The sequence below is a fragment of the Gopherus flavomarginatus genome, chromosome 2 (genome assembly GCF_025201925.1).
Source record: "Gopherus flavomarginatus isolate rGopFla2 chromosome 2, rGopFla2.mat.asm, whole genome shotgun sequence".
In the NCBI taxonomy this organism is placed as follows: domain Eukaryota; kingdom Metazoa; phylum Chordata; order Testudines; family Testudinidae; genus Gopherus; species Gopherus flavomarginatus.
The window spans coordinates 291,638,355-291,665,602 of NC_066618.1; the positions used below are offsets into that span (position 1 = coordinate 291,638,355).

The window sequence follows — 27,248 nt, forward strand, 5'->3', positions numbered from 1 at the left end:
CCCACAAGAGAGGGGAGAGAGAGTAAATCTGACTTAAAATGGGAAGGTGAATTAAGATAAACCCTAAAGGGTAGATACATTCACCGAGATGGACTGTTCTCTTCAGAAAAAATTTTATGCCTATTTAAAATGAAACAACTATGGTCGTTAACCCAAAACTTCACCCTCCCCAGGGAGATGCTTAGTGAAAAATGGTTAAAGTTTTTCAGTCCCTCATTTGTTTTGCACTCTTATCACTACCATTGGTCTCATTTAGGATTGCCAACTTTCTAATTGCACAAAACTGAACATCCTTGCCCAACCTCCTGGCCAGGGGCCCCATCCTACCTCACCCCTCCTCCAAGGCTCCACCCTGCTCACTCTATCCCCCCCCCCTCTATTTTCACCAGGCTCAGGCAGGGGGTTAGAGTGTGGGCATCAGCTCGGGGTATGGTATCTGGGGTAAGGTTGGGGATCAGGGGTTTGGGTGCAGGAGGGGGCTCTGGGCTGGGGCCAACAGGTTTGGTGTGTGGGAGGGCGCTCTGGGGTGTGGGAGGGGGTATGAGCTCTGGGCTGGGAGTGCAGACTCCAGTGTGGGGCCAGAAATGAGAGGGTTCAGGGTGTGGGAGGGAGATCTGGGCTGGGGCAAGGGAGTGGGGTACAAGGGGGGGTGAGGACTCTGGGATGCAGGGGGGGGCTCCAGGCAGGGGCTGAGGGATTTGGAGTGTGGGAGAGGGAGTTCCAAGCTGGGGCAGGGGGTTGGAGCTCAGGAAGGTTTTTGGGGTGCAAGGTCCAGGAGGGAGTTTGGGTGTAGGAGGGGGCTCAAGGCTAGAGCAGGGGGTTAGGGTGCAGGAGGGGTTCTGGGTGCGGGCTCTGGGCAACACTCACCTCAGGCAGCTCCCCTTAAGTGGTGACATGTTCTTCTCAGAGGCAGAGGCGCACCCAGTCAGCTCTGTGCTCTGCCTCCGCCCGCAGGCGCTGCCCCCACAGCTCCCATTGGCCATGATTCCCAGCCAATGGAAGATGTGGAGCCGGCGCACAGGGCGGGGCTAGTACATGGAGCCCCCATGGCCGACCACCCACCTAGGAGCCAAGGGACTTGTCACTGCTTCCGAGGAACCTCGGGGAGCCAGGTAGGGAGCCTGCCAGCCCCATGCCAACCAGACTTTTAATGGCTCAGTCAGCAAGGATGACCAGTGCTTCCAGGGTCCCTTTTCAACCAGACATTCCAGTTGTAAACCGGACACCTGGCAACCCTAGTCTCATTATGTGATCTCAGACAAGTGAAAAACTTTGTGCTTCACTCTATCCATCTGAAAAATTCTTATTTTCTTTTCAAAAGACCTTGAGCTCACGAGCTGGAAAGTACTACATACGGTGCAAAATTTATTATAATACTTAAGTCTCCTTTCTGGTAAACATTTTTCAGTTGCGGACACTTTCATCGAGAATTATTATAGTTACAGGATTCTATCCGAGGTACTAATGCTGTGTATGCAATATAGAAAGTCATTTCAGATTAAAAATGGACATGAATAGTTGTCTTAAAGTGGAAACAAAGCATTCTGAGGTTAGTAAAAGTTAACTATTTTTACATCTTATGTATTTTGTCTGTCTCTCTGTGTGTCCCTTCAGAAACCTGAAAGGAGAAGACCTAGTTTTGCATATCTTGGAAATTTGAGTTGTTTAGCCAAACTCCGTCTCCTGCTGGAGACTCAGCCTTCACCATTCACAATTACAGGTACTTAAGTTAAAGTTTCAGTTTACGTTGATGGTTAAGTTACAGCATCTCTCAAACTTCTAACAAAGAGACACTATTTTTACAACTTCTTATATCGACAGCAGTGGGAAATAATCTTAAAGAAAACCAAAGTTCTCCCAATCAATAGGTCAGATCAGAATTTTAATCCATCTTGTTTTACTAAAAATGGCAAAGAAAAGTATGACATTTAAAACCTCTTCTGCCTCAAACAGCAAATGTGGAGCCTGCTGTGATTATCCAATGATTTCTCTAGATGAAATAAACTAGGTAAAAGGAGATTCCAGTGTACCCTTTCAGAAACGGTTTAGCATCAATTATAGATGTCACATTCTATGTTTCAAATTTCTTCAGCTGAGAACCACAGCACTTGACCTACTCTTCTGAAGTCCCCACAGTGATAAATTACTGAACCTCATTTGTCTTTCATACTCTTGGGTAAGAGTAAGAATGCTACGTTCGGCTAAATAAACAGAAGACAGGATATCTGAAGATCCTACCCATCTGTTAAGATGCACTTTAACTACTCTGACAAATTGCCCAGCAGGCAAAGCACACCTTTATGCATAACTATGACCTGTCTCTGTAACTGAGAAATTAAGAATATTCTGCCAAGAAAATGATTGGAAAAGTAATGATACAAGCTCCTGGTGAATTGTTTATTCACAAATATAGAACTGCATAATAAAGGATATGCCTAGTAAAGAAAAAGGACAAAGAATGAGCAAGTTCATATAATTCAAAGCTATCATCCTAAGAAAGCACTGTGTCTTATATATGGCTTTTCTGGAGGCTAAATCTGAAAATATCCTTGCTTGTCTATTTGCATATATTAAGCCTTATCACCTGATTACACAGAGAATCTATGGAATCCTAAGACAGTGACCAAACGAACTCTTTTTGTGAGACTATAAATTATTTTCTGTTCTCAGTGTTACAGCAGCAAAATTAATGCACATTGAAATATATTTCAACAGCAATTTCTAAATAACTATTTTTTGTTTTGGACAGCTACATGTTTTGACTACCAAGGGCCGAATTATAGCTGACCATGCCAAGATGCACTACAAAAGATGCACTCCCAGCAGCTCATATATTCAAGCAGGTGCAAGCCATAATTTGGCTGCAGACACTAGTCAAGAAGATGGGTAACTAGCTGGTATGCCAGAAGTAGTATGTCTAAGTAGGGGAGGATATCACCTCCACCCAGCTAAACACTGCAAGGGAAGCTTAATGATACATTTTAAAAGGTATAGCAAGAGCTACTTCCCTTTTTTTTCTTCAGCTGAAGTACCAGTGGAAGCATTACCTCTTTCAAAGATGTAATGCTTCCAGGCATGGTCATTCAGGGATCACACCTCAACCACCTCCCTAGCAGACCTCTCTCTGTCATAGGAGAGCTCATATTGCCCTAAGAAATCCTTTGTTAATTTGCTTATTTCTACACAATATTAATAATTTTTTAATTCAGGCCATCTTTATTTACTGCTTTTACGGAGGATCTGCTTTGCTTCAATATCTTGTTTACCAAATGTGCCACTAGCACAGGCCTGCACAATATGTAGCCTGCGTGGGCTCACTGTGCAGCCCACGGGGGATGAGTAGGTGGGCTCACTGTGGGGGGTGAGTAAACATGCGCTGGGTGAGGGAGGGGGGCTGAAGAGGTGGGTGGGCAGTGGCTGGGGCTGAGGAGGCAAGCGGGCAAGCAGTGGCGAGGAGAGCAGGTGAGCCAGCGGCGGGGGAAGGGGGCTGAGGAGGCAAGTGGGTGGGCAGGCACTGGTGGGGGCTGAGGAGGCCAGCGAGAAGTCAGTGGCTGACCTGTTCTACTGATCTGGTCTGGTTCCCATCCCCTCTCCAAGGGTTGTAGCTGTCTGGAGGTGCCTGTCTTCCACGTCTTCCTCATTCACACCTCATTCATTCAACAGAGCAATTGATTACAAAGCTGGGGGAAGATCTTATTCTACTTCTAGCAAAAAGACATTTTTCTTTTACCTTAATTATACTACCTTAGGGACCCGCTATAACATATTATCGAGGTTCAATACCGCTGTTTCGGTGGGGCAGTGCTGGGGAAGAAGGGTTTGTTTCCGCGGGGCAGGCGGTGCTGGAGGAGGAAGTATTTCAGGGGGGCTTGGTGGTGCTGGGGGTGTGTCCCCGCGGAGCCATGGGGGTTCAGCCCTCAGCTGTTTTCTTTGGAGTAATATGGCCCTCGCTGCTTTACGAGTTGTGCAGGCCTGCACTAGTACAAGAAGTTTTGCTAAGGCATTCTTAGCAACAATAAAAAACACTTTCCCCAAAATTGTCAGTTAGCAGCTGTCTGAAATTGTAACCTAGGAAGTATTTGAGAAGAGAATGAGGCGCAAGAAAGGAATGAAGGAGGAAAGAAGTTCAAACGCGGCAAAACATCAAAGATGTCTAAAGAACTACTGCAGCATAGAACTATGCTACAACAGATTCAACAGGATTAAAAACTGAAAGCCTGATCAATACTGAGGATGCAGTTATGAACCTCAAGGGCTTAAATGAAGCAACTCCAGACTATTAATTTAATAACTGGCATAGGCTGGGTTAAAATATAAGATCCCCTTTGTATCATATTAGGCACCAAAAGGATCTTGAAACAGAAGAGAGAAAAACCTATAGCATTAAAGAAAGAATTAAATCACTGAAATTTCACCTCATTCCTGCTTCAGGATTTTACTTTTCAGGCTGCTGAAATGAACAGATTAGTGCTGTAAAACGCCACATTTTTTAATTTATCTTTACATTTCCAGCTTCTCTACAATTATATGACATGAGGTACACATTAAGGGCCCAATTATTTCATTCTCACAGTAAGTAGTTGTAGTAGGAAGAGGGCCTGAAACACAAAACCTTGTATCAGAGGTCTGGTATGGGGCCTGAGGCCTGGGCTAAAGTAGTGGTCAAAACTTTGCTAATATAAAGCAAAATCAGGCTGTGGCCTAGAGGCAGGCCCTGTTCACAGAATCTGATACAAACAGGGCTGATATTGCAAAAACATACATTCCTATGGTGCGCTAGGCAGAGAGCACTCACACAAACACATTCCAGAAGGGTGGTACCAGAACACCTCAATACCAGTACATTCCCTAAAGGTAACAGGAACACACTGACTGCTCCTAAAGATAAGGTCAAGATGATAATGTGATGCATAAAAATGTACAAAGTGATGAGTGGTAAATGGCTACATCGGAGTGTGAACTATGTCAGAGGGACAGTACATAACTTGTTTGTATTGATATATAAAAAGATCTCAGAGGGAGTGACTTTGGCCTTCCTAGGAGGATAATGGAAAGTCCCATCATTAACTGAGCTAGTCCATTGCAATGGGCATACATGTGTTAGTGTACCCGTAACGACTGAGTGAGGATATTAGGACTGTGCTTCACTAACAATAAGACTGACCAAGTGCTTCGCTATATACCGAATCTGTGGGTTTATTGGGCAGTTTGATTGGAGCCTGCTGTACAGGCTATCTGGCCAGAGTCAGTACAGCATGCAGAAAGAACACACACACGCAGTCAAACATCTGACCACAGAAGCACCTTACTACAGGAATAATCCCAATGAAATGAATATAACTATTCTGGAGTTAGATACTTATCAAGCGCGTAATGCCTGGCTTACACTTACGATAGCGTATAGAGTACAGGCACTACATGTGTAGTTGGTCACTGCAGTGACAGTCGGCTGCATCCATCCTGTTCACCGTAGTGTGCAGCAACACACAGCAGCGAAAGGCTCACTGTGGTGAAGAAAGACTTTCGCAGGGGGAAGCAGCGCTGAAAGAAAGACTCCAGCAGTGGGGAGGTAGGAGGATACTACACTGTTAAATATAGCCGTGCAAGCATAGGAGTCATCGCTTTGCTGTACAGTGAGCTGAGTAGGGTATATACCTTAGAGTTCAGGTGTGTAGGGCACTCTACTCTACTAAGCTGTGTCTCACTGTCTACACTGTTATTTATACCGTTCTAGCTGGACATATACTCTACACACTGCCATATGTCTAAAGGTACTATAAGAGTGGCAGAATCTGGTCCTAAATGGGAAGAACACATAGCACTATTTGAAACACTCCTAAAGTAGTTCTATAGTTAGGCCATAGTAGACACCACCTGTTTTTCGTTATGCTAAAATATGCTGAATCAAAATTTCTGAGTTTTAATAGTTTGAAAATCTAAGAAGAATTACAATGGATTTCAAGTCTGTCCATTCAGACAGTATTTTTTTCTATATGAATTCCTGTTTTTTATGTTTTGTAAAACCAAATTTCATGCTGTTCATTTTAGAGATGATGTTGGCTCTGTATCTACCATCTTCTCTACATATCTTTTTTAAAATGGACCTCGCTCATTTTTTACATTTTTGTTTTACAACATTATTTTATTATATTTAAATAGAGTGAGATTTTTCAAAAGCACTTATTGTACTTCGTTTATACTGTTGCACAGCAGCCTGAATCTTTCAGTTGGTGAAGGGCCCCTACATAAATAAATTTTTAGTAAAGTAGACCTTTGAGATCTGTCATGAAAAATGCCATATAAATATTAAATATCATTGGGATTTTCAAAGGAACCAAAGAAAACTGAAAAAGGCAGCCTCCATTTTTAAAAGGATAATGGAGCTAGCTTATTTAATTACCATTACACCAAATATTGTAAATAAAAAGCACATTAACCAAACTTGTCAGGATTGTATCTAGAATGAAAAACTTAAGGAGGGAGGGGAAGTCAAAAATGTATTTGAGCCTAATTTTGAAAACACACTGAAGGGAAATGAATATAATGTCATCAAAAATGAACAAACAGACTGTTATATTTGGACCCAGCAGAGTAGGATATAGACAGACACATAGGGAGCTGATAGAAACACAGCTGCGGTCTATGGATGTAGCTGAGTTATTCTGGCAGCAAAACAAAACAGTGAGGCTATGCCTGAATGATCACAGAATGCCTAACCATTTAAAAGGATAGGACACCACATTCCTCCTTAAAAATACTTGCCAAATAGCCATTTAAATAATAATGTAGATCTAACTAAAAACACTATGTAACCTAACTAAAGTCATGGGTGGACTACAGCAGACTCCTAAATTGCAAGGGATTATTCTTCCCTAGAACAGCAACTAAACAATGGATAAATTTTTGCACTTGTTTGGGATAATGTGGTGATGGTAGTGCAGCAGTGTACTGAACAACAAGAACAGTCAGGAGTGAAGAATCAATTGGATCTTGTACAGAATCAACTGGATCTGGTACCAAAACATCCCCCAACAAACTGTTGAAATAAGGAGCTGTAACAGAGGGAGGTCCGATAGGAGGAAGACAAGTCCTAATGTAACATCTCCAGACTCCGATATTTGTCAAGGCTGCAACTGGTTCATATGCCATTTCCATAAAGTACCATCTGATAGGTACACCACAAAAAAAGGTCCCATGCACTCCACCAGTTGAACAAGTATCCATTTCACTCCACAACCATAGTTACAAGCCCATATTAAGTCTCCTGCTTGATAAGGAGTCTCACATTGTTGGTCGATGTGCAGACCTTGGGTTTTGGCAACATCAGGATGCAGCAGGCCCAACAGATACACAAAGATCACTTAAAGAAAAGAGTTGCAGGAGAAGCCTGGTTAGTAGCATGTGGAGTCTTCCCGTACACAAGCAAGAAATAGTCCAATTCCTACTGATGACTCAAGAATTGACTTGTTAGTGTTTAAGGCATGCTTAAGTGTTCGTACAAAGCAGTGCACGAGTGCATTTGTACCATAATAGTATAGAGAAACATGTCGCTGAACTTTGGGTAAAGCCAAGATTTTCTGAAATACTTCTCAACAGAGTTGAGGTTCATTATCACTCACCAACTGTAATGGTACATCAAATCAGCTAAACAAGGTACAAAGATGTCTAATGGGCTTGATAGCTGTAGCAGAAGTCATTCTGAAAACGTATGACCATTTCAAACGGACATTGACTATGACCAAAATCATATAATCTTCTAAAGATCTGGTGGAGTCCACAAATACATGTCCAAGGAATCTGAGGCCATGACCAACGATATAGATGAACTGGCAGGTTTCTTGCTAAATTTGCTGACATGTAGAATAGCAATTCACTGTCCCCTCAGTGTCTTTGTCAATTCCCGGCCACCACTGCTTAAATGCACACTTGCGTTCTTTAGTCCAGTTCCATTTTTTCTTTGCTTGTAAGAACTCATGTAAAGGAGACAATAACCTTAGTAGACAAGCAGTTCTAAGAATAAATGTAAGGCTACGTCTTCACTACACGCCTTATCAGCGGGTAGCAATCAAAAGCTTGGGGATCGATATATCGCATCTCATCTGGACGTGATATATCGATCCCCAAACATGCTTACATCGATTCTGGAACTCCACCAACACAAACGGAGTTGCGGAGTCGACATGGGGAGCCGCGGACATCGATCCCGTGCAGTGAGGACGGTGAGTAATTCAATCTTAGATACTTCGACTTCAGCTACGTTATTCACGTAGCTGAAGTTGTGTATCTGAGATCGATTTTCCCCCGTAGTGTAGACCAGCCCTTTCTGTGACAAGTTCTCTGGTGCTTCAAAAACTGCCTTCTCTTTCATTGGTGATTTCCATATGCCCCAGGCATGAATTACACATCCAAGGTATTCAACTGAAGGTTTGAAAAATTCATCTGTCTTGATGTACCCTCAAGTTAATGGTCTTCCTAACGTTGCACAACAGCACCCATATTCCAAAGATGATCCTCTTAATCCTTTCTTGTAACAAAGATGTTCTCCATATAGCATTGAACTCTGTTCAGTACCTTCAGCATCTTATCCATGGCTTTCTGGAACACTCCCCTTGAAAAGCTCTTCCAGAACTTCACTCCTCTAATGGTTAGAAACCTTTGTCTAATTTCAAGTCTAAACTTCCTGATGGTCAGTTTATAGCCATTTGTTCTTGTGTCCACATTGGTACTAAGCTTAAATAATTCCTCTCCCTCCATGATATTTATCCCTCTAATATATTTATAAAGAGCAATCATATCTTCCCTCAGCTTTCTTTTGGTCAGGCTAAGCAAGCCATGCTCTGAGTCTCCTTTCATAAGACAGGCTTTCCATTCCTCGGATCATCCTAGTAGCCCTTCTCTGTACCTGTTCCAGTTCGAATTCATCCTTCTTAAACATAGGAGACCAGAACTGCACACAGTATTCAAGATGAGGTCTCACCAGTGCCCTGTATAATGGTACTAACACCTCTTTATCTTTACTGGAAATACCTCGCCTGATGCATCCTAAAACTGCATTAGCTTTTTTAATGGTCACATCACATCAGCAGGTCATAGTTATCCTGTGACCAACCAATATTCCAAGGTCCTCCTCCTCTGTTACTTCTAACTGATGTGTCCCCAATTTATAACTAAAAGTCTTGTTATTAATCCCTAAATACAGGACCTTGCACTTTTCATTATTAAATTTCATCTTATTACTATTACTCCAGTTTACAAGGTTATCCAGATCTTCCTGCATGATATCCCGGTTCTTCTCTGAATTGGCAATACCTCCCAGCTTTGTGTCACCCACAAACTTTATTAGCACATTCCCACTCTTTGTGCCAAGGTCAGTGAAAAAGATTAAATAAGATTGGTCCCAAAACCGATCCCTGAGGAACTCCACTAGGAACCTCCCTCCAGCCTGACAGTTCACTTTCAGTGTGATCCGTTGTAGTCTCCCCTTTAACTAGTTCCTTATCCATCTTTCAATTTTCATACTGATCGCCATCTTTTCCAATTTAGCTAATAATTCCCAATGTGGAACTGTATCAAATGCCTTACTGAAATTGAGGTAAATTAGATCCACTGCGTTTCCTTTGTCTAAAAAATTTTTATTACCTTCTCAAAGAACAAGATCAGGTTGGTTTGGCACAATTTACCTTTAGTAAAACCATGTTGAATTTTGTCCCACTTACCGTTGACCTCAATGTCCTTAACTACTTTCTTCTTCAAAATTTTTCCCAAGACCTTGCATACTATAGATGTCAAACTAACAGGCCTGTAGTTACTCAGATTTCCCTCTCTTAAAAATAGGAACTATGTTAGCAATTCTCCAGTCGTACAGTACAACTCGCATTTACAGATTCATTAACAATTCTTGCTAATGGGCTTGCAATTTCATGTGCCAGTTCCCTTAATATTCTTGGATGAAGAGTATCTGGGTCCCCAGATTTCATCGCATTAAGCTGTTCGAGTTTGGCTTCTACCTTGGATGTGGTAATATCTACCTCCATATCCTCATTCCCATTTGTCAACCTACCATTATCCCTAAGCTCCTTATTAGTCTCATTAAAGACTGAGACAAAGTATTTGTTTACATCAGGGGTCGGCAATCCGTGGCACACGTGACAAACATGGCACGCGAGCTGATTTTGAGCGGCACGCAGCTGCCTGCCGCAGTCCTGGCCCCCAGACCCACTCAGCGCCCCCGCTCACCGCTCTCCCCTGCGGGGGCAGGAGGCAGAAGCTTGGTTCTGCGGCAGACAAGTTTCCCCCTCCCCTGCTTCTTCCCCCAGCATGATGCTTTCCTACCCCAACCCCTCTCCTTCCCTGCGCCAATCAGCTGATGGCTGTTGCGAGGGGGCGGAGGAAGAGCACCAGCCTGCACACAGCTCTGTAGAGGAGACAAAGAGAGGTAGGGGGACGGGGCTTTGAGGAAGGGGGTGGAACAGGGAATATCCCTTCCAGCCTCCTGCCCTGAGCAGCTCAGGGCAGGGGGCTAGGAGCACCCCTACGAGCCAAGCACCTCAGCCCTCTGCCCTGACCCCCCTACACACACATAGCATTCTGCCCTGCACCCTCCATATCCCCCAGCCCTCTGCCCTGACCCTCTACACTCAGCCCCCTGCCCTGACCCTTGAACCCCCCCACACACACACAGAGCCCTCTGCCCTGCACCCCCACAGCCCAATCCCTCTGCCCTGACCCCCCCACACACACACTCAGCCTTCTGCCCTGCACCCCCTATACCCCCAGGCCCTCTGCCCTGAATCCTCCCCACCCCAACACACACCCAGTCTTCTGCCCTGCATCCCCACAGCCCCAGCCCTCTGCCCTGACCCCTGAAACATGACCCCCCTCGATCTGAGGTCCCGGCCCCAGACCCTGCTCAGCCCGCTGCCGGCCTAGGTGAACAGAACCCCAGGCTGGCAGTGAGCTGAGCAGGCTGGCGGTGTAAGATCAGCATTTTAATTTAATTTTAAATGACGCTTCTTAAACATTTTGAAAGCCTTGTTTACTTTACATACAATCGTTTAGTTATATAATATAGACCTATAGAAAGAGACCTTCTAAAAACATTAAAATGTATTACCAGCACGCGAAACCTTAAATTAGAGTGAATAAATGAAGACTCGGCATATCACTTCTGAAAGGTTGCCAACCCTTGGTTTAGATATGGGCCCTGCCTAGATTTTCCTTAACCTCCACTCCATCCTCAGTGTTTAGTGGTCCCGTTTCTTCTTTCCTTGTTTTCTTCTTATTTATGTGGCTATAGAACCTTTTACTATTGGTTTTAATTCCCTTTGCAAGGTCCAACTCTACATGGCTTTTGGCCTTTCTCACTTGATCCCTACATGTTCTGACCTCACTAAGGTAGCTTTCCTTGCTAATCTCTCCCATCTTCCACTCCTTGTAGGCATTCTGCTTTTTCTTAATCACCTCTCTGAGATGCTTGCTTATCCAGTTTGGTCTACAACTCCTGCCTATGAATTTTTTCCCCTTTCTTGGGATGCAGGCTTCTGATAGTTTCTGCAACTTTGACTTGAAGTAATTCCAGGCCACCTCTGCCTTTAGATCCACAAGTTATTCAGTCCATTCCACTTCCCTAACTTAATTTCCTTAATTCTTTAAAGTTAGCCCTTTTAAAATAAAAAACTCTAGTCCCAGATCTATTTTTGTTTATTCTTCCATCTAGTTTGAACTGAATTAGCTCATAATCACGCAAACCAAGGTTGGCCCCTACAACTATTTCTTCTGTGAGGTCCTCACTACTCACCAAAACCAAATCTAAAATGGCATCCCCTCGTTAGTTCTTCAACTACTTGGTGAAGGAATCGATCAGCTATTGCATCCAGAAAAATCTGAGCCCGACTATTACTAGCACTTATTCTCCAGTCTGTATCTGGGAAGTTGAAGTCTCCCATGATCACACAATTCCCATTAGCGTTTACTTTGTTAAAAACATTCAAGAAGTCTTTATCCTTATCCAAATCAGATCCCCGCAGTCTGTGGCACACCCCAAGCACTATTTCAGGGGAGGCTCTAGTAGCATTCTTTCCCAATATGATTTTTGCTCAGACAGACTGTCTTATCTATTCCAACACTTCTTATTTCTTTACAGTTAACCTCATCATTGATATACAATGCTACTCCACCACCTTTGCCTTTATTTCTGTTTTTGCTAAACAGCACATAGCCTTCAATACCTGTACTCCAGTCAGGATTACTATTCCACCATGTTTCTGTTATCCCTATAATATCCAGTTTCACTTCTTGCACTGGTAGCTCTAGTTCCTCCATTTTGTTCCCTAGGCTCCATGCATTAGTGTACAAACATCTTAATTTTTGCCATTTGGCTTCACTGACATTCTTTACCCGATAAGGCACAGACATTCTACCACCAGTATCACCTATTAGACTGGTGTCTACACTACTCTTCCTCCTTATGTCCATTCTCCTACCCATGGCTGTATTCTTTCTTACTTTGTTTTCTTCCCTCTCAATGTTAAATTCTGGCATGGAGATTACCTGGACATCTCCCCAAATTCCTAGTTTAAAGCTCTCTTAATCAGTTGTGCCAGCCTCCATCCTAGAAGTCTATTTCCCTCCTTACTCAGGTGAAGTCCATCCCAAGAGAACAGTCCTCTGTCCATGAATGCTTCCCAGTGGCCATACATCCCAAAGCCCTCCTTATAGCACCACTGCCTGAGCCATATGTTGACAGCCATAATCTTGTCACACCTTTGTTGCCCTTCTCTAGGAACAGGCAGAATCCCACTGAAGATCACCTGAGCCTTGATTTCCTTAAGCGTCTTCCCCAGTCTGGCATAGTCTCCCTTGATATGTTCCAGCGAGGATCTAGCCGTATCATTCGTTCCCACATGAAGGACCATCAGCGGATTCTTTCCCGCTCCCGTTAGGATCCTTTTCAGCCTCAGATCCACCTCTCATATCTTAGCACCCGGCAGACAGCACACCCTTCTGTTCTCCGGATCAGCCCTAGTTACAGGCTTGTCTATTCTTCTCAGTAAGGAGTCCCCAATAACGTAGACCTGCCTTTTCCTGGTGACAGTGCAATTCTCTGGTCTATCCCCTGTTCCCTCTGGCTGCAAGTCCTCCCGATTACTATTGTCCCTTGCAATCCTCCACAACCCATCCAGTATCCTCCTGGGGCTCATATTTGGGGTTGTCTCCATTGACTCTTCGCCTCTTCCTATAGGATGAGCTGCTCTTCTCTTCTTCCTTGCCCTCTCGCCTTCAGCGACCACCTGCTGTGCCCCTTCATTTTCCAACTCTGCAAACCTGTTCCTGAGTTCAATTCTCCTTCACTGGCCCATCTTTTCCTCTGCCTGTTTCTGTTAGTCACATGCTTCCACCGTCCACTTTCCTCACCCAGCAGTCTCCCCTCATAATTCTTTGGTCCTGCTTCCATCTGTAAGTCTGAGCTTTTCCCTTCAGCCTCCTCATGTCTTTGCTCCATCATCTGCTCAAACCCACTTCTAAACCCAACCAGAGCTTCCACCTGCATCTCCAGTCCTCGGATCTTGTCTTCCATCAGCTCTATCAGGCGACACTTCATGCAGATACCCCCTCCAGGATCATCTACATGCCGCAGTTTCCACATCCAGTAATCCTCACTGTGTCTTTCACTGCTGCCTCTGTATCGGTCATAGCCTTCCCACCTAAAACCTGTTAGTCCAGGAAACATAAACCAAACCAAACCACCACCACCACCTACAGCAAAACAAACCCCCGACATGCACCAGACCACCAGCAGAACACCACCCCCCTCCCTTCACTGTCTATTCCTCTATCTAGGTCTCTTAGTCTCCCCGGCAACCTCCCCCTGTAAACTCCCACAAACTCCTCTGTTTACAGCTTTGTTTCCTGGTTCCTGTGCCGCTGCAGCTGTCTATGCCACTGCCTGACTGGCTGGCTACCTTTATAGGACCCTAAGCAAAGAAGCCCAACCCCCTAATCAGGGCTCAGCTTCTCTCCCAGCACATTGCCCCTACCAGCCTCCACACATATAACTATAAAATACAATACAATGCTTTGAGCAGGAGGTTGGACTAGATGACTTCCTGAGGTCCCTTCCAACCCTGATAGTCTATGATTCTATGATACATACTAAAAACTAGAGTGTGTTGAGGACTAAATCTACTCTACAAAAATCTCTAAAATGCACATTAAGTCCTAAATCTCAATATATTATGCCAATTTGTTGCCACTGAAATATTTCATGAGAACATGTCATTTTCAACAAATCTTTTTAAGGAAACCTGCCTGGTTTTCTGCCATGTTGCCTGCCCACATACCCGTCTTCCCAAGCTGCTGGGGAGCCCGTAGTCCAGTGTGCCACAGCCCCCAGCAGTACTCAGGTCCTCAGCTGTCCACCTGATGGACTTCTGAGGAGCCAGAACTTCTCCACTGGCCAATTCCCTGGGCTACCTGGCTTCAAGGGAAAGCAAGCAGCTGGGAAGCTAGCAGAAATGTGACGAAGTGGGTATTCGCATCTGACAAAGTGGGTATTCACCCACAAAAGCTCATGCTCCAAAACCTCTGTTAGTCTATAAGGTGCCACAGGATTCTTTGCTGCTTTTACAGAAATGTTAAGAAATTTCCATTTCAAGACTTCCAAAATGGAATTTTTCAAACATTTCCTGTCTGTGGGAAATTTTGCTTCTCATGGGATGGACTTTCTGGGTTCCCATACAACTCTGTTAATTACACGATTGCTGAACATCTGACTAGTTTAACTCCAGAATGTTTGCACAATCATGCTAGTAATTTGCAGGGATGAGCATTTGGAAAATCACTTACTGCTCAGAATCAGACTTGCAATCTCATAAAATAAATTGGAAAAGACTGCAAGAATATTTTATCATCCCTCACATTGTCACTAATACTACCTAACTCCACTAACCGATTTATTTCTGCATGTTAACAGAGAAATGGTAAAGTGCATTAGTGATGTAATAAACAGACAGTTAAGGGTTAATGTCTCTTACCTGTAAAGGATTAAGAAGTTCACCTAGCCTAGCTGACACCTGACCAGAGGAACCAATGGGGGGACAGGATGTTTCAAAAGGAAGGAGGGAAGTTCCCTTTCTCTTGGTCAGTTTTCAGTTTCAGCCGGAGTGGAAAAGATCAAGGAATCAGCCTCTTATCAGAATAGCAAGTTTTAGAAAAGAATAAATAGATTTATATTTATTTTCCTTTGTGACTTTGTCTTTGTGCAATTAGAGGAATAATCAAATTGGGAATTCTTTTGTGTACTAAGTTTTGCCCAGGGGAACATCCTCTGTGTTTTGAATCTGTTGTCTGTGAGAGTAGCCGGTATGCTAATTTCTCCCAGAGGTTTTTTCTCCTTTTACCTTTCTTTTCTTTAATTAAAAGTCTTATTTTCGAGAACCTGATTGATTTTTCCTTGTGTTAAGACCCAAGCGTATTGGATCTGGACTCACCAGGAATTGGTGGGGGAAAGAAGGGAGGGGGTTAAATTCTCCTTGTGTTATGATCCAAGGGGTTGGATCGGTGTTCACCAGGAAATTGGTGAAGTCTCTCAAGAATACCCAGGGAAGGGAGTTAGTACTTGGGAGTGGTGCCAGCAAAACCAGATCTAAGCTGGTAATTCAGTTTAGGGTTTCATATGCAGGTCCTCATATCTGTACTCTAAACTCCAGAGTGGAAGTGAAATCTATGACAAGTGATATTAATGGTCTGAAAGAATCATCTTTTCAAACATGATCTGATTATTGATTGAACAGAATTGTAAAAAGCTCTGCCATAGGAAGAGAGTAAATTCAGATACAAAGTAAGGTTTTGAGAGAGAAATGTAGAGCCTGAGATTTGTTATAATAAATTAGGCCTGCTGAGCAAAATATTTTCAAGTATATAAAATAATTAACTGTGCTAGTTTCTAATGTTATGGTCTAGCGCAGGATGTAGATCCCAGGTAGAAGATGCACCAGATACTAAACTAACATTACATTCAATCTTCACCAAAAGACTGAGAAGAAAGACCATTTAACAATTAACTTTAATACGATTTTTAACTTTTCAAATGCAAATTTGAACTTAAAAAATAACGCTATTTCATTCAAACTGAGTAAATCTACAAAGCTAAAACCAATACCTAAGTGAGACTCATGACTATAAGAAATCTCAGGTTTCACATTTTAGTTTAGTTTTATCTATGTAATTTTACATCATGGAAAAATACATAGGATGACATCCCCAGAGCCAGAAAAACAGAAAATAACTTGGGAGTGATGGTCCAGAGTGACATCCTGAATTTACTTTGAAATGCAGAAGAACGAATATAAAGAATAAAGGATACGATATAGAAATTGTCCTACGTTTGACATCTCAATTACTTTTTAAAAAAAATTGGAAGCAAAACCTGATGAGTAAGAATACTGCTCAACTATTATTTCACTGCCTGAAGGCACCAGTCCAGTAGTTTAAGGCTTCCACAGCATATAGTCTATCTTTACCCATTACAGTTGCTTACTCCAGGGCAGAACCTCTTATAGTAAGCACAAATAGTGTAGCTTCTACCCACTTAAACACTGACTCATACCACTACAGTTTCCTATTTTTAAAACTGACATTCACTGAGCTGTCTCCTGATTATTCCATCTTATTATTATTTACATATCAATAGCAGGCTTCACACCTTCATAGCTGTCTGTAAAACAAGACCCTGTTTCTGAAGCAATTGCACTCTCCTGACAAGTACGTTTTATCTAAATGAACTAATACAAGCTCTTTACATCCTCTGTGTATTACAGGTCTCAATTAAAAAAGGCAAATAAGGGAGTGGAAAAACAACTTCATGTGTTTTCTCTACTTGATAGTGTCCCTTAAAGAAGTTCTGTGCAGATAGCTTCAACTTCAGTTTCATTGTAGAATTTTTAAAATACAGAACACAAAACCTAAGACTATAGTTCAAATAACACATCTTAACAACTATGTAAAGAAAATATTTGCCTGTCAAAACTCCTCTTCCATATCTTTATTACAAAACAAAATAGAATGCAGTGCACTGAAGGCTGAACCATTCACCTACTTCAATACCGCTACCTTACCTTTACATGACTGAAGTCACCAACTTTGCCGCTTTCAGTTGGATTGATAGGTTTGCTGTCTACTCGTGGTTTGACAATCTGTCGAAAAGGACTGGAAAGCGGAAGTCCACTAATACTTATTCCATCTAGAAAAAGAAAAGGATCAGAATTTTTATTTTGTTTTCTTTTCAAGTTCTAAGTAATATTCCAGATTCCCTAGAACTAAAATACTCCTAACACATCATCAAATGGAAAGGAAAAAATCAGGGAATGAAGCATAGCCTCTCTCTCTCTCTCTCTGTCAGAAAGATTTTAAAGAAAAGATGCAGTCATGATTTTGATCCTGATCCAATACTGACTAAAGGCAATAGAAAGCCTGCCATTGACTTCAATGGGCTTTGGATGACATTCTCTAACTAAATCAGTACATTAGAACTCAATGAAATCCACAAGAAAGGAGGATAACATGAAAAGGCACAAAAGAAGGTTTAATAAGTGTCCCCCAAATTTAAGGTTAGACTGGTGCTTATTAAATTAAATGAGAGACTCAAAAGATGGGATTTCTTCCCTAGCGATTATAGGGGAAAAAGGCAAACAAATGGTTAACTCCTGCAGAATAACTTCTAATATTATGCCTGAGGAATCCCTTTTCATGTCTGTTTTAATAGGGAGCATGAAATAATAGCTTGATGTTTTCTACAGATTACTGATAATGGGATCTATAACAGAATGGGAATTTCAATATATGATCATTTATACAGTAATGCAAATGCAAAATGGAAAGCTAAGTTGTGTACTGTAATACTCATCTCAAAACTGAATGAGAAGTACACAGAGTCATTCTCAACTTTATATTTTACTAGTAGCCAGTATATATGCGTATGTACAGTAATCAAAATAAATGTCAACAGAATTTTTGCTACTACTGTAATAAACTCATGTGCCTAACTGAAGGGAAAGAAAAACCCCATCCATTTTAATTGTAATTGTTTTTTTCATTCTATTAAAGACCATAAGCAAAAACTGCTAAAAATATATGGGAAAACAACTCTCAAGGGAGACAAAAAAAGGTCAGAAATGCAGGAAACTTCATGTGATTACAAATATATTTACCATGCAGCAGGCAGCATATTCACAAGTCAACATGCAGAGTTTTAGCTGAATAAGTATCACTAATGCTAACAGTTTGAAGAAAAGAAAATTCTATTTTATTCCCTGGTAGTGCACAAAGCAACAAATAATTTCATACACCCATTAAATCCAAAGTGAAGCTAAGACTTACCACAAAAGCCATTTACACCAAAGTATTGGAGTACTATGAAATGAATATATCCAGCAAACCATAATAAAAAGGAAAAACTGCAATCTTCTCATGTGAAAGTTTGAAAGTAGTGTGCTGACTGAGTGTTCCAGCTAGTGTGACCAGATGTCCTGATTTTATAGGGACAATCCCGATGGTTGGGTCTTTTTCTTATATAGGCTCCTATTACCCCCCACTCCCATCCCGATTTTTCACATTTGCTGTTTGGTCACCCTCGTTCCAGCATCAATAAATATAGTATCTTATTAGTTACCAATTTAAGGTGAACTGGCGTACTTTATGTACACAGTTCTGATGTGTAAACAGAGTAAAACCCACTGCAGCTTCTCTGAACAAGAATCTACCATAAGATCCCATGATCTGGTAAACACATTGCTGTATTTTAACAATAGAAAAACTGACAAAAAAAGTTTCTACATTTGGCTCTTATAAAATTTCACACTTTTATTTTTCTCACATTTTAAGAATTTACACTTGCCATTTTTATGTACAGGCTGTTCTCTCTACGGCTATACACTTAATTGGATAAAATAAAGAGCCATATGCTGAGTCAGTGCCAAAGTCATTCTGATATTCTCTCTCTTCAAAAGTAACCTCAGTCGAAATTTACTTGTCATATCAGAAACCTTATTTCCATAAATAAAATTCAGGTCTTTGTCCGCATACAGGTGGCATGACTCAAAAGCTGAAATCAGGAAGAAAACTGCAGTATTCAATTTGCATGCTCCACTTAGGTCCCATTTCATAGGTATTCTGTTGAGGAACTACGAGCGTTTGACTGTTTTACGGTATACCTCACCCTATGCATCCTTCCCCCCATAACATATCTAAAATCAGATCCTTCCACTCCTCACAAAGGGCCACGATATTTGTCCCTGCCCTGATTCTTGATTACTGCTATTTCCATATGTGCTTAAGAGCTAATCTTGTAGAGGAATGTGTACTGTTCTCTGAACCTGATGATACATCCTGTCAAGAATAACAATGAATGATGAAATCAGATATTTCAACATACTCCTCTTGGAGAAAGCCTGACCTTAATGTACCAGTGTCAATGAAACAAGAAGGTTGGATAGTTATTCTAAGGACGTTAGTCAGCTTCACATTAAACCAAAGGACTTTTTAAGAATTAAACCAATAATACAGCAATTTTTGTTATGGGACACATGAAAGAATTCACTAAGCCTTGTTAAACCAGACCACAAATTCTGCACATTTATATAACAGGCCTGCTAAGTTAAACTCCTTCCAAAGCAGCTAAGATGCCTGCAGTCATTGGATTAGAGAAGTCTCCATCTCTGAAGCTATGCCAGGATCCAGACAGGTAAATCTGTTTATGTGTGATTAGATGTAATAAGATTGTCAGGCCAATAGGAATAGCCACTGACAGTTGTGATAGATCTATGAACCAGATCTGCCTCCATATGGAGCTATTAGAATAATACAATTTATGCTCTTCCTGAAATTGATTAAGGAACTTGCTATCTAAAGGAATGAAGGAGGCAGCAAAGCAATTTAAAAATAGAAAATCTGAAAGCAGAAAACCTTAATTTTGCATATTTTTGTTCCATTTGTACATTTTATTTTTCTAAAGAAAGGCTGATTCTTATTGATTGGTAACCATTAAGACATGTTAATTTGCAACTAAAATTTAGTCCTTTTTGCTAGCCAGGACCGTACACTATATATCCACATTTGAGCAAATATATAGCTTAACTTACATTTATTACAGGTTCTTAATTTTTACATATTTTATTGCTAAAAATGATAAACGATTGATTTATTTATTTTCTAAATGTGTAATCTTTTACTCGTGATTTGTATCAAACTATCTGGATGGAAATGAGAATTCAAGTAAAAATGCATAAAATAAAAACATCATTTTTTATCATTTAAATAAAACTACCTTGAATGTGCTGGGTAGATAAGAAAAATGTTTATTAAGACATGTTTTGCATTTACGGCCAATTTATTAAATCAAGTAAGTATTATCTGTAGGTAGCGAATTGAACTGTTTTGTGTCACCATGTATTTCAAGATTTTAGAATTAGTAGATCTCACACCTGGTTTTATTCATAGATTGAAGAGGAAAACTGGCTTTCCTGCTTTTTCAAATCCCAATCAGTTTCCCAACTTTGAATGACTTGGTCACTGAACTGAACCAGATGAAGAAACGAAAATGATGAAAATATTCTCAATGCACCCACAAAGAGGCTACTGCTGTCAAAAACTGGTTTAGCACTTGTAGCTAATGATTTTAGTTTATTATTCATTTATTGTGTAATGTCATGATTAATTAATATGATTATATATTAATCATTGTATGCAGTTAAATTGAAGGATTATAGAAGTATGAGATTGATCAGTATTTAGAAGGAAAAATTATGCATTAGACATCTAAGGCCTGGTCTACACTAGGAGGTGAGATTGATCTAAGTTACACAGTTAACACAGCTGAAGTCGATGTACTTAGATCGACTTACCGTGGTGTCTTCACTGCGGTGAGTTGACTGCTCCCGCTCTCCCGTCAACTCTGCCTGCGCCTCTCACCGAGATGGAGTACAAGAGTCAATGGGGGAGCACTCAGGGTCGATTTATCGCGTCTAGACTAGACGCAATAAACTCGATCCCCGCTGGATGAAACGCTGCCCACCGATCCAGCCAGTAGTGAATACATACCTTAAGTAAGGAGGGTTGAAATGGAAGACCTATAAGCTGAGGCCTGTAAGATTTTAGCTTAGCTGTTTTAGATAAGAAATGCTGACATAAGTAAATGACTTAAGAAGAATATTTCGATGCCATACGATTAGGGGAAAAGAGGTACTAAGGGGTGAAATTACTAAAAATTAGCCAGAAGATTAATGTTAAATCTCAAAAATGCTTTAGAGGCACATTTATCTCTAACATGTATCTTAACCACAGGATACAGGTTGTATGTCAATGCTAATGAGAATAAAAGGAATTACACGCAACCTATAGGAATTGGAGTACCTTAAGTTTCTAGGGGACACCAGACCAATAAGGAAAAAAAGAGGGCTGACACTTTCATGCACATGCATAGAATGTAGGTATAATTAAAAATCACATCATAAAAAGAGACTGTCCAGACTGGGAAAACTGAGCTTCCTATGGGAAAACTCGAACAGGAAGTATCCCTCTGCTGATGATCAATCCATGAGAGACCCATCGGACCCTAACACTATCTAGGAGGATGCATGTATGTCTGTAGCTATAATTGGTGTATGGATATATTTAGAAATTGTCTATACTGTGACATTCATAACTTTGTTGGTAATTTTAATAAAATTAATAAAAGATAGTAGACCTTGTCCTTGAGATTGATTGTATATGTTACTTTCCTATGGCTTCATGTGTGCATATGAGCTCTAGGTCTAAAACAGGCAGAGATAACTCTGTTGAACTCAAGACTGTAGCCACCACAGCCAAACCCTCAATGGTATAATATATCATCACTAAAATTAACTTGAAATAAAAATAAAGGCTACATACTTCAACAAACCTGGTTCCAGGTGCTTAGCCAGAGACTTACACCAATCCAATGGCTTGACTTTCTTCAAAACTTCAACAGCAAACATGTACTGCTTAATATTGTTTTGAATTTAAATTATTTCAGTAGATAAGTAGTTTAGCCCTTAAAGTGTCATAATTTCATGTTTAGTTTTCAATAGAAGGGTGCCAATTTCAAATTTAACTTTGAAATAGGTTTTTTAAATGTATTTAAACTACATTAAAAATCTGATTTAAATAAAAAATTTTTATCCACACCTGCAGCTCCTGAAGTGATAGTATTTCACAAGAACCTTATATTTCATTATAAGTCCTTGTGGTGGCAGAGAAAAGATTGAAAACATGTCCCCCAGAGTACTCTAAAGGTTCAAAAACCTGATGGCAAATTTAAAAAAAAAAAAAAAAAAAAAAAGAGTGAAATGTATTATCTACTTAAAAATCTCATTACTTTAAGCCAATCTCATGATTTTTGGGGGGCCTGACATGATTTTTGGGACCAACAAGATTGGATAACATTTATTTGATCATTAGAATCTTATTTAGCATATTTTATTTGCCCACCCTCTGCTCTTTACTTCGGTCTCTCCTTACAGAGAAACAAATATAGCATTAGAATTATGGTCAAATTTTCAAAACCCCCATATGTTCAAAATTAAGCAGGATCACTTCACCCAATGTTAGTGTTATAAATAATACACAATATGCACACAAAAAGTTAGACATCTCTTAAACAAAAAATAATTTGCACAACATGTGGTATGAGAAGGGAGGAAATTTCTTAGTACAGACAGACATTCTTAATGCTATAATCTCTGAAATGAAAGATATTTGTGTCTCTGGCTGCTGGCAACTGCAATATAGTAAAGATACAATAACTGCAGGCACAGTACAAGATTGGATTATTTAAAGTGAAAACTAAAATAGACGCTAAAAGAAAAAGCAATAGAGATTTCTGTTTCTCAGACTCCTAAATGTGCCCAACATAATACAAATCTGACACAGATGGTCATTAGAAGAGCTTTGTGTAAGCTTGAAAGCATATCCCTCTCACCAACAGAAGTTGGTTCAACAAACGATATTACCTCACCCATCTTGCTTCCCAGACAGTCAGTAACAGGAACTATCACATTTTCCCATGTTTCTCACATCCATGTCTCCACAGAAGACAGACTGTTGGTATACCTTTTTTGGTGGAGGCTAATGAACCATTTCAAGCACAAATGCCAACAGTTAGTATTCATACCATCAGCCTCTGCTCAAAAAGGAATATCTTGGGGTTGCCTTGAAAATTGGGCTGCTGCCCCAAATTAGCCCGCGACCAGATCAGTAAAGCTCACTCTGCCTTCCCCCAGTTGAATATTAGTGAAACAACTCTATGTCTAAAAGCTGTCATCGCTCAAGTGCTGACAACAATTTTGTAATGCTCTTAAAAGATTCAGACTGCCCACCAAAATTCTGCTGGCAGATCTCACCTACTGAGGCAGATTCTTTTTCTGCTGCACAAAAAAGAATTTTTAAAATGGAATTAACCTTTACTACCGGAGAACAGGGCACACTTCTGAACTTTAGGCTTCCTTAAGGAAAATATGTAATCATTTGTCTATGATGAAACAGGAGGCCCTTTGTTTACATCTCTTGACCCAAAGAGGGAATTGATCATCAAAAATATCTGGGTTCACGATATGTAGAATTTTGTCATCTCAACTACATTTGAAAGCTACAGAAACTTTTAGGGGAGGAAGAGTACGGACAACTTATAGGGCTCAAACTGTCTTCCTTTGAAAAGCAGAGTTCATTGTTTAGGGAAGAAACTATGAACTCTGTGAGCCAATACCTTATAATTCTGATGGATCAGGAAGGGGTACCTATGAAAACACAGCTGCTACAACTCCCTCGTACCAACGCAATGTGATAAACAGGGAGTTTACTTTGACAGCAAGAACAAGAAACTGAAGCTAGTGGTTCACAGGGAAGGACTGCAAATCACATGTAAATGGACAGCAGTCAAATTTGGACTACAGACACAGACCACTATCCAGACAGCCATCACCAGAAGTTCTGAAATGAAGCAAAGATTGGCCCAGGCTTCCTTCATTTGCATAAAATTTGCTCAGGCCTTGGGACTAAGGGCCTGGAAACAAAATGACCAACAAATCATCCATCCTCCCTGTTGAAGGAAAAGGCTGAGGCAGGAACTGTTGAATCCTGGAAGTAAATGCTGGCTATGCAAGTGGAGTCAGTGAGGGGGCTTTGGCTGATGCTCCAGGAAAGAGGATTGGTGGGATGGGATGGGCTCCATCTACCAAATACTGGGAAGACCATCTTTGGACATCATCTGGCTAACCCAATAAGGAGAGCTTTAAACTAGATCTTATTGGGGATGGTGACAAAAATCCAGCTAATCGACATCTAGGCTACAGTAATGAAAACAAGGGGAAGGGGCCTAATTCTGGAGATGGGACTAGAAACCACAACTGCATTGAAAAGGCAAGAAGAAAAACTACAGGACATTCTACAAAATCTCTTTGATATCTGTATATCAACACAAGTAGTATGGGAAATAAGCAGGATGAAGCAAGAGTCCACCAGATACAACTATAGCACAGAAGGCATCAGTTTTCAGACAAATATCTCTTGGGGATTAAAAAACCTCTGGTTGGCCCAGGTCAGTTGACTCGAGCTCTGGGACTAAAAAAACTGCTAGGCAGATATTCAGGCTCAGGCTGCAGCCCAAGCTCTGGGATCCTGTGAGGGTGGAGGCCACGCTGCATGCCTTTTATCCCCACGTGGACATACCCTTGATGTCCATGTCAAAAAGGAAGCAAGAGAAATGTATCTCCTCAGAACTGAAGAGTTTCTTCCTAAGTGCTTTCCAGGAACTTTATGGCAGTCCTCATCAGGACAGAACAAAAACTTTTGGACCCCACTTCTATGACAGAGTCAAGATGTTTCAATGACAACTCCCCACTGACAACTATTTTTGAGACCTGTCAACTAGCCAGTTCTTAATCCATTTAATGAACATTAATAATATTATGTAATGCTACTTTTTAATTATCTGTACAGGTATCTTTATCAACCAAAACTGTAATTCCATCAAAAAATTGAAATCAGGTTTGTTTGACAAGATCTATTTCTTCAAAAGATCTATTTTGAACGCATGCAAATGGGAGCTGAATTCTCTGATCTATTCTGTGCATGTCCACACTGGAGCTCATGGTGAGAGATTTAGGTAGCTACAATGAGCAACGATTCAATAGTTTGATGAGGCACCATTAAAAACTGTTTAGAAAAATTCATTCCAGTATATGTTTAGTAAATATTGAGTTGTCTAACAAGTAATCACTGCAGTCTTCCTCAAAAGAAAAATCATACAATCCATAACAGCATTATCTAAAGTTCTCCTCTAGCAGGAGGTTTATCAGCAACACACACAAGTAAGGAACAGCAGCAGCAATTTGGACTGATGTTTTAATAAACAAATCTTGTAATAAATTAAATTTATTAATGGATTATTGCAACATAAACATAGTCTATAATTTCTCCTTTTTGTGTTCTCCCTATTACAAACAGTGTGAACAGAAGCAGTTTCAGCAGTAAATGAAAGAACAGTTGAAGACACTGCTAAGGACTTGACTTTTCTTTCTTTAAAAGACAGAAACACTTGGATCATTAATATTAATTTGGAAGGAAGAAAAAGCATTTATTGTAGCCACTGAACTAATAAAAGCCAACTAACTTTTCCAACTCTCTATAATGCATTACTTTTCCTACTCCAGTGTCTCACATGCTCATTAAAAATGTTAACTACTTGTCACTATTAGTTTTAAAAGCTACACTAAAATTATAGTAGCATCTGGAAGTGTTGCTCTACCTAGTTCATGTTAAACTGGTAGTTAGGCTAATAATACTCTGAATGTATATAGTGCCTATCATCCAAAGATATAAAAGTTCTATAGAAATATTGAGTCTATCACCATCCTCTTTCGTAACAGAAGAGAAGGAGTTGTGACTGCTTACTCCAGGGCTTCAATTAATCCTTAATCTCCTAACAAGCACTACTGTTTCACCAAAATAACAACGTAAAAATGCTGTTCTAAGGTTTCACTTGTATAGGTGAGTATAATAGTGCTATATAGTTCAGATCAATAATCCATCCAAATCCATTATCCTGTCTCTGCTGGATGCCAGTACCAAAAGTTTTTTATGCTGCATTCTCATCCCAGAATAGATTATTCTAGGAAGTTTTGTAAAAGATAACTCAGAGGAATTTTAAAGTTACTGTTTTGAAAGATTACCTGAAGTTCCCTTGTGAAATAGAATCATAAGTGCTTGGCCTTGTGTTCTGTTGAAATAACCAACTGCCTGGTAGGTCCCGTGGCAAGTTACAAAAAATGTAATAGAAACCATCATAATTTGACTTCATAAATAATACTACCAAGTTCTTACACAGCACCTTCCGTCAGTAGATCTCAAAGAGCTTTACACTACGCTTACCTACATTAGCCTCATTTTAAAGATGGTTAAACTGATATACAGGGAGGAGAAATTTCTTGCCCAAAGTCATCACCCAGCAGGCCGATGGCAAAGCCAGGAACAGAAGCCTGGGGTCCTGAATCCCACTCCAGTGCTCTACTCACTAAGTCATGCTGCCTCCCCACAACAGAAAAGAGAAGGGATTAAACTGTAATTAAAACAGTTTTATAACCCACATAACTGTTGATGGAAGGGCTGGGGTTGGGGGAGAGAAAGTTATTGTCAAGCCCTGCCCAGCAGCACCGGAGACTCAGAAAGAATTGGTTTAAGGACTATAAACACTGCTTAAAAGAGCCTTTCATTACACGACTGGCTGAAGCACAGTTTACCTAATATGATGCTTACTGGGCCTTTTGGACAACACCAAAGAAAGTCCCCAGTTCTCATACTTTGTACATTAGAATGGAGTGTCAAAATACTACGCACAGAGGTGTACACACATTAAAGTGACAAATGAAAAGTAAGAGCAAATGCAAAGTACTACCCTTAGAAAGAAATAATCAACAGCACAAATACAAAATGGGAAATGACTGCCTAGGATGGAGTACAGCAGAAAAGGATCTGGGATTATAGTGGATCACAAACTCAATATGCATCAACAATGTAATAAATACTGTTGTGAAAAAAGCAAACACTTTGGGATGTACTAGCAGAAATTTTGTAAGCAAGACTCTACTCAGCACTGATAAAGCCTCAACTGGAGAATTGTGTCCAGTTCTGGGCACCATGCTTCAAGAAAGATGTGGACAAATTGGCATCAGTCCAAACGA

The 27,248-nt window shown here is 40.7% G+C and overlaps 1 protein-coding gene across 7 annotated transcripts in view; it reads right to left on the reverse strand.

Moving 5' to 3' along the window:
• The window catches only part of TRAPPC9 (trafficking protein particle complex subunit 9), an 840,301-nt gene that overhangs the window by 638,001 nt on the left and 175,052 nt on the right, over positions 1 to 27,248 (reverse strand). For all 7 annotated transcript variants that reach the window (XM_050940629.1, XM_050940628.1, XM_050940630.1 and 4 more), the window contains exon 17: positions 17,115 to 17,239. In XM_050940629.1, the coding sequence (XP_050796586.1) occupies positions 17,115 to 17,239 (125 nt within the window). The remainder of the gene's footprint in view (positions 1 to 17,114; positions 17,240 to 27,248) is intronic.